The following is a 7,944-nucleotide window of genomic DNA, read 5'->3' as shown; positions in this document are numbered from 1 at the left end:
CCCCCCCCAAAAAAAAAGGATCACAGATGGTCTCTTGAAAGACACAATCTCTTGTGATCTTGACCTGTTCCATATTTTCATCGTTAAGATAAGGAGCCATACACATCTAGTCACGACGATGCAACAGCACATTTCGTGGCCAGCAGGTAGTCTCCTCGAGAAGGAAGCCCTAAGCGAGTCAACACAGTCGCTGCGACGCCAGAACGCTAGGGGCTCCCCTCGAATCGGGTCTTGAGAGAGACGATGCCTTTCCAAGGGGAGTAAGTACCTGATACAAACGGAGCACGTACCCCTCTGGCTTGGACCCTGATATGGAGGGCATCCTACAGTAAACCATACGGATGCTATGTGCATGATCCATCCGCTGCTAAGTAGGATACGACGCGATTCAATCGCACCGGTAGAAAAGGGTTTTTCACACGACAGCGGGAGGCGAATCGGGGGACAGTAATGCAAGAGATAATCTGTTGTAGTCGTGTGATACAGTTAGAGAATGGCTGGTTGGATGTTATCCTTAGAGTTTGCTTAATCCTTCTGGAACAGAGACCTAACGGATTCTCCAACATGGTTGTTTCTCGGACAATATTTCAATAGGCTGCACGCAAATTGAAGCCCAGCCACAGCCTCAATCTCTATTTCAACCTCAACCTCTCCATTCCATGTCGGTCTCCCACCGTGAGACTGGTTCATCTGGGCCGGCCCTTTGGAGTCCAACAGCGAATATTCACGAAGTCACCTTTCTGAGATCAATTACTCGAAGCTTATCAGGTTATCTATGAGGTAGCGGGGGTGGTGGGGGTACAAAATCCCCTTGGACGATCGCCAACGGTGTTGGACCCTTCGATTTAAACTCTATAATCAAATTCAAAAACGACCAGGGGCCATACAAAGTTCTCCGATTGCTATACCCACGGTCTCCACAGCACCTGCAGCTCTGACGCCATCGCAAGTGACTTGGTGGCTGAGTGACGCGCAAGCGACACAGAAGTACCCCCGACGCTCTGATATTGCCAATGCTCGCGAGTTTATAGCGGAGCTACCAGCTGATAAGAAGGATGACACGGATCAATGCGTTTCCCAATAGAACTGTTACTTGGCAGAGCCCAACTTGCTAAGGTTCGCCAGCTGAGGTCTCGTGGTAGGATGATCGAGATAAGTGGAAATCTGGGCTCCCACATGGTTGGGCATCACCCCGCAGTCATTGCATTAGTGTTGGAATAGTGTTAGAGCATCCCCGGAGTCTAACCCCAGATCTTGTCGCTCGGGCAGTCTTGGCAGTGGATGTTGATGGGAAAACGTGCAGGATGATGAATCATGATAGCTCTCCCAGGAGTTGGCAAGGACACCGCCCTTTGCGAGGATTAAAGCTTCGCAGAATTGTGCAAGCGATGAATATCATTATCTAACCAGACCTCTCCACAGCATGATGTCACGGACCATATTTAAGCTTATAAGGATCCCTGCTACTTACAGGGTCATCCTTATCTCGTATGTTTCTCGATCATAATCTCTCGGCCGCTTTGATTTCCTTTGGCCTTAAATCGATCCGTGCCTTCTGAAAATGTCGGCATCAGACAGTGCCGATGAGAAGCAACCTGTTGCTCAGCATGTGGACAGTGTCAGGAGTCTCGTCACCATCGACAATATCCAAGTGCTCGGTCTGAGTCGCGAGGATACCCAGTTCTACACAGATTTCTCGGCGGAACAGAAAAAGGCACTACTGTGGAAGGTATATTCTCCGAAATCTGATACACTGGGATTCAAGTTAATGTGTGCCACGTGAAATCAGATCGATATTCGCTTGGTGCCAATGCTGGCTGTGCTTTACTTGATTTCTCAGATTGACCGAGCCAACATCGGCAATGCAAAGATTGAAGGACTCACGGAAGACTTACGACTCAGTGGCATCCAGTATAACATTGTATTGAGCATCTTCTTCGTTCCCTATGTGCTTCTGGGTAAGCATGCAACTACACCCGGAGAGTCTACACGCTAACTGTCAGTGCAGAGGTACCGAGTAATATGCTGCTCAAGAGCTTTTTCAGGCCTTCAATCTATCTGGGAATTCTCATTACTGGCTGGGGAATTGTGATGACCCTAACAGGCATTGTACAAAACTTCGCTGGCATGCTCGTCACTCGTCTCCTACTGGGTGTCTTCGAGTATGTCCCCTTTTCCCAGGTTATATCGTCAATCATATATTAGCATTGCTAATGATTCCTACAGAGCAGGATTCTACCCCGCAGCAGTATATCTATGCACATTCTGGTATATGCCCAAGGACCTCGCCTACCGCATTTCGATCTTTTACTGTGCTAGTGCTCTCTCCGGGGCTTTCTCGGGTCTTCTAGCCGCCGGCATTGCCCAAATGGATGGAATTGGCGGCCAGGAGGGTTGGCGGTGGATTTTCCTGCTAGAGGGACTTGCGACGGTAGTTCTTGGAGTGATGTGTTTCTTCCTGCTGATTGATTCACCGAGCACATCGAGCAAGTGGCTTCGCCCCGACGAAATACGATACCTTGAGCTGCAACATTTCATTAAAGAAGGCGGCGATTTCAAACAAGAAAGGAAGAGGGTTTCATGGGAGGAGCTTAAAGCTGTCTTTCTCAACTGGAGGCTGTATATGATGGCGTACATCTTGCTCTGCCAATCTGCCTCCGCCTACGGTTAGTTGACTGCCCTGAGAACTTGTGGCATGTTGCACTCATCATGGAATACACAGGCCTCAAATTCACCATGCCTACCATCACGAAGGCCATGGGATTTACCAATACCAACGCGCAACTCATGGTTGCGCCCCCTTATATCGCGGGTGCCATCTCCGCCATCTGTTTCTCTAAACTGTCTGACCGCTTCTACTGGCGAATGCCCTTCGTTGTGATACCATTGGCGGTGGTCACGATTGGCTACTCAATCGTTATCTCGTTCCATGGACGAATGAAGGACAATGTTGGCCCTAGCTACTTCGCCATGATACTTGCATGTATGGGGCTGTACCCGGTCCACCCTGCGACGAGCACATGGTTGGCCAACAACCTGGCTCCGTCTGGGCGCAGAGCTATTGGCCTTGCATTTAGTATCTGCATTGGAAATGCCGGTGGCGTGATCGGTAGTTATATGTACATGGATAAGGAGGCCCCCACGTATTATACCGGGTTTGGCTTGTCACTTGCTTTCGGTGGGTCTGGTTTGATTGTAGCGCTTCTGCTGGAGCTCTCATTTATTTATGCCAACCGGAGGAAGGCAGCCCAGTCTGAATCGGAGATCAGAGAGCGGTACACAGACGATCAATTGTTGGCAATGGGTGACAAGTCTCCTCTATTCAAGTACACTCTGTGAGTGTCTCTTATGATCTTGTTTTATGTCAGGTTAAGCGTGAGTATTTCAAGCTTTGCAATATAAGTAACAATGTCATTCTTCGAGAGATCGAATGCCCTGTTATGCGATTGTCTCTACAAGTTCCTATTAGGGCATCTTAGTAGCACAATTCACCCTCGGATTTCGAATGCAGGGATTGCTCAACGACTGGTGGTACACATGTGTATAGAGATGGGGTCAAATTGGAATAATTGGTATGTAGATTTGTTCCTCTATTGACATCTAGACGAACGAATGAAACCAAGAAACCTAACAAGAACAACGACAACGGTACGCTAGAAGCATTCTAATACAAAGAAAACCAGATCACAAATTCAGAAAGCCCTGAACAACATCCTCTACTTCTTGCAGCATATTCTCCATCGGTTGATTAGAATCTAGCGAGATCACGTCACTTTCAGACCCAGATGGACCCTCCAACGTCTCCAGTTGCGAGTCAACCATAGCCGAGCTCATATAGTGACCCTCCTTAGCGGACCGAGCAACGAGCCGGTCCCTCAGCTGTGCTCGATCTTTGATTGACAACATAAGGAAGGTAACATTGACGGGGAAGTCAAAGAGTAGTGACAAGCGCCGCAGTTCGTCCCGGTAGATAGTCCGCAGCGCCGAGCAAGTGACTACGACCGCTGGTGCCGCTGAGTGTTGAAGTCGGTCCATCACTGCTCCACGAATATGAGCCAACCAGTCCCACCGGTCGCTGTCGGTGAGAGGATTATTGTTGGCCATCCGCTGTCGGGAAGCTGGCGAGTGGAGATCGTCACCCTCAATGATGGGTATATTAAATCGTTGCGCCAGTGCCTGCGCCGCAGTACTCTTACCGCAGCCGCAAGGACCTGCCAGGAAGATGACCTCGCGGGTCATCTTGGGCACAGATGTTGTTTCCTTGTTTGCCCAGCAATGGCTTTGGAAATATGCCATGAAACGTGATACAAACCGTGCGTTTAACCCTCCCGCCTGGCGGAGAGCTGGTGCACCGGCCTGAGCTTTCTTTGTGTCGTAGAGGAGGACTCGACTCGGCCGATCATGGTCGTACTTGCTGGCAAAAAACTCGATCAGCTTGATAGGAGGATTCTCGGCTGGATCTGGGTTAGAATGACGCAGACGTTTCAACCATTCGCGCTGGGGCAATTGCTCGAATTCTAGCCCAGCGGCTTTGAGCAGCGGAAGCAGGTCGCGAGTCCAATGACTGAGCGTGGGGTTGGTAAGGTTCACTATGTCTGCTGCGTCTGTTCCCAATGTAAGTTCAATGACGCTGTTGGCAATGACATCAACAGGGGTCCAGGAGAGAACATCGTCCAGCTGAGGAAGAGCCTTGATGGTCTTTGCCGTCTGGAGGATCATGGGAATAGCCTCTGTAGCATTCCAGACGCCATGGGCGGTGTCTGCAACAATTTGGCCTACACGTAAGACTCGGGCAGCGATGTTAGTGTGTTGCGCCGCGCGGTTGACGATGTGTTCTGTCACTAGCTTTGACTGCGCATAGCCCATGTTTTGGGCGTATGCCAAAGACTCAGGCAGCTCTTCCGGTACCCAGTGTCCTGGGGTCCGAGCCACTGTGCTGACAGACGAGCAGAAGGAGAATCTTGCGGGCATAGGCCCCTGTGCGTCCAGACAGAGATCGAGCAGATGACGAGTCGCGGCAATACAGCTATCCTCGAAACTGTCCAGAGACCAGTTGAAATTGACTGACCAAGCACAGTGGATCACGGCGGTCAGCGACTGAATCAACTGTGTGTATGTGGTTTCATCCAAGCCGAGGCGAGACGTATTCGAGAGTTGCGCGGGCAAAGCAACGATCTTGCGTTCATCAGCGGGACTTAAGCTGTACAATAGACCACGTTCATAAAGAGATTGTCGCACCCGGCGAAGGGCAGAGTGCACAGAATCTGCCCGAACCAGGCAAAAAACTGTCTGGACATGTTCCATTTGGACCAGCTGGGCAACGAGGTGCGCTCCCAACGAGCCGGTAGCCCCAGTCACAGCGATGCGCTCCCCATCTATGGCTTGCGGTACCGGAATATGCGTTTTAAAATTCTTGCTATACTTCTCAATCAGCTGCGACATCTGTTCTTCGATGGGCATCTGTTTGTCCGCATCGAGCCCCAGGCGGAGCCGGGTGATTTCACCTGCCATGCGCTGAATCGAGGGGTGTTCAAACACGAAGTTTTGGGATAGTTTTTGACCACCGAGGTTGAGCGTCTTGACGATTTCTTTGCGTAAGCGAATTGACTGTAAACTGTCGACACCCAGACTGAATACGTCGGTGGTATCCTCCAACACAGCAGAATCGACGGTTGGCGCTACTTCTAGCAAGCTTTCGCGGAGAAAGTCATTCAACTCAGTTCCCTCAAGAACTTGATCACCAGTAGCATCACCCTGCTCATAGACCTGCTCAATCTGCTCCTGGAAATCGCGATAGAATGCAGAGCGGATAACGGTTCCTTTGTCCGTTGCGCGATATACCGTATTGGAAGGGAGGACTTGGATCATATCACGCGAAATGTGAGCATAAGATGGGGAGTCCGCATTGCACATTTCGATGGCCGGCCAGACCGCATCAATGATCTCTTCGTCCGTCTTACTCACAGCGTCCGCTGCACGAACGAGGAATAACCCCAGACGATCCTTGTTGGCACCGAAGGCAATTGCCTCGCCCACATCCGGATGATTACGAGCGACGCCCTCGATAATGAGCGGATTAGCCTTTTCACCATTCTCCAACACCAGTGTATCGTCCAGTCGAGCGTAGTAACGCCAGGCATTCGGCTTGGTGGGGTGCTTCTCAAATAGATCCTTGGTGGCATAGGATCCATCAGGGCAGTTGCTAGCCACCTTCGATGGCCAGCCCTCTAGGACAGAAAGTTCGTAGATCCCAGGAAGTCGCTCCTCCCATCGAATATATGGTAGCAAGGAGGGACCTGGTCGAACATAATCCCAGTCTAGATCTGAGCGCTCCCGGAAGGATGTCATCAGTTGTCCCGTTTCAGTGGTCCCATAATGGGAGACTAGTAAAGTCCCATTCTGCACGAGTGTGTCGCCAATCGGCTTGGGACAGGACGAGCCCCCAAACATGACCAGCTCCATCCGCGCCAAGGACTCCAGGCCCTGTGCCGACTCGGAAAGAAGTTTTAAGGCGTATGGAACGGCATAGAGCACTTGAATGTCCGGGTGTCCCTGCAGAGTGGATAGTAAGTATGAGACTGTCAATGGCAGCTTCGCATTGTACATATAGATTAGCTTCTGGGAGTGAATTGCTCGGAACAGACAGCTGATGCCGTGGGCATGAAAGAGGGGCAGGGTGATAAATCCCTTGAGACCAAAATTATTGGCGTAATTTTTCAACGCACCCGCATGCGTTTGATAGATCGGCTTGGGGTGTCCTGTTGAGCCACTCGAATGGATGATCCAGCATACATTCTTGGCCTCCGTCGGCCCGTCAAGATTGTTGGCGTCGAGAACCAGCTTGCCGGTAGTGGAGTTGTCATAGTCCTCGCGCTTCAACACTGGCTGTACTGCAACACCCGTCCTACTGCTTACGCTGTCCGCCATAGCCTTGAAACCATCTTGTGCGATGAGAAAAGAGGCCTTGGTGGCGTCAAGCAGACTGACATAGGCATCCTCGGCGATGCGCGTAGAAAGCAACAGTACTGTGTGTCCCAGTCTTGAAATGGCCATCAATGTGATGAGGTATTCAAAATCAGAGGGGCCCAGTAAACCCACGACTTGCACAGGATCCTCCGATGATCGACGTTGGGGAATTACCTCCGCATAGTGAACAGCCGCGGTCTCCACAAAGTCATCTAACTGTGATTCTGGATTAGTACTTGGTTGGATCTTTATGGTGACTCCCGTTAGGGCGGGATTGGTAAAGTCCGTACCTGGCGAGGAGTATAGTATGCATACTCGATGTCCTGAGAAGGGTACGCGACAATAGGCTCGCCAGCGGCTTTTCCGTTGGCTCGCGCGAGCAGGAGGTCGTGTATGGTGTAGATCTCTCGTTCGGGTTCCTCGTACTCGTCATTCGACGTGGCTGGAGATGAGACTTCTGGGGAAGCAGAGGCAGCCTCCGACGAAGCCGGCGAGGATAATGCCGGTAATGATGGCACTGTACAGGCCATGGTAAGGGGGTACCTCAGTTCACGACAGTTGTCTCGCTGTCCTTGCCGTTGCGCTGCCTTGTAGTTTTATAGCTTGGTGACAAGTCCGCCCACCGCACGATATGAAACACCACTTGACATCCCACATCTGACGAAATAGCCAAAAGGCGGGGCTCGTTCAGGTGCTCCGACAAGAAACTCACGAGGATCATTGCATAATTCTGGTGATGTACATACCTCGTACGTCTTGGGATCACTGCTTTTCCGCCTCGTTTCCGCGTTCGAGCGGAAATCCCCACACAGCATCATTTGATTCGCACAACCCCACCGAGACGATTGATTCTCCAGACAGTCGATGGCTGAGGGATGGCCATTATCCGGGGTTATCTCCTTCGCTGGGTCGGCTTTCGCATGACTGGTGGCAAGACAATAGCCGGGAGCACTGTTCATTTGTTTTGCGGACAAGGCA

The 7,944-nt window shown here is 51.0% G+C and overlaps 2 protein-coding genes across 2 annotated transcripts; one reads left to right on the top strand and one right to left on the bottom strand.

Annotated features, from left to right (window-relative positions):
• Positions 1-1,561: 1,561 nt before the first annotated feature.
• On the top strand, positions 1,562-3,339 carry BDV37DRAFT_289122 (putative MFS transporter; the record flags this gene model as incomplete). Its single annotated transcript, XM_032088389.1, has 5 exons — positions 1,562-1,729; positions 1,790-1,958; positions 2,009-2,162; positions 2,227-2,666; positions 2,723-3,339. The coding sequence occupies 5 exons, from the start codon at positions 1,562-1,564 to the stop codon at positions 3,337-3,339; spliced, it is 1,548 nt and encodes a 515-aa protein (XP_031935124.1).
• Positions 3,340-3,684: 345 nt separating this feature from the next.
• BDV37DRAFT_289121 (uncharacterized protein) lies at positions 3,685-7,496 on the bottom strand (the record flags this gene model as incomplete). The annotated part of the gene is made up of 2 exons (XM_032088388.1): positions 3,685-7,182; positions 7,257-7,496. 2 exons carry the CDS (start codon positions 7,494-7,496, stop codon positions 3,685-3,687), a joined length of 3,738 nt encoding a protein of 1,245 aa, XP_031935123.1.
• Positions 7,497-7,944: the final 448 nt, after the last annotated feature.

The sequence above is a fragment of the Aspergillus pseudonomiae genome (assembly GCF_009193645.1).
Source record: "Aspergillus pseudonomiae strain CBS 119388 unplaced genomic scaffold BDV37scaffold_141, whole genome shotgun sequence".
Lineage (NCBI taxonomy): Eukaryota > Fungi > Ascomycota > Eurotiomycetes > Eurotiales > Aspergillaceae > Aspergillus > Aspergillus pseudonomiae.
Note: the sequence above shows the minus strand (reverse complement) of the source record. Positions and strands in the feature narration are given on the sequence as shown.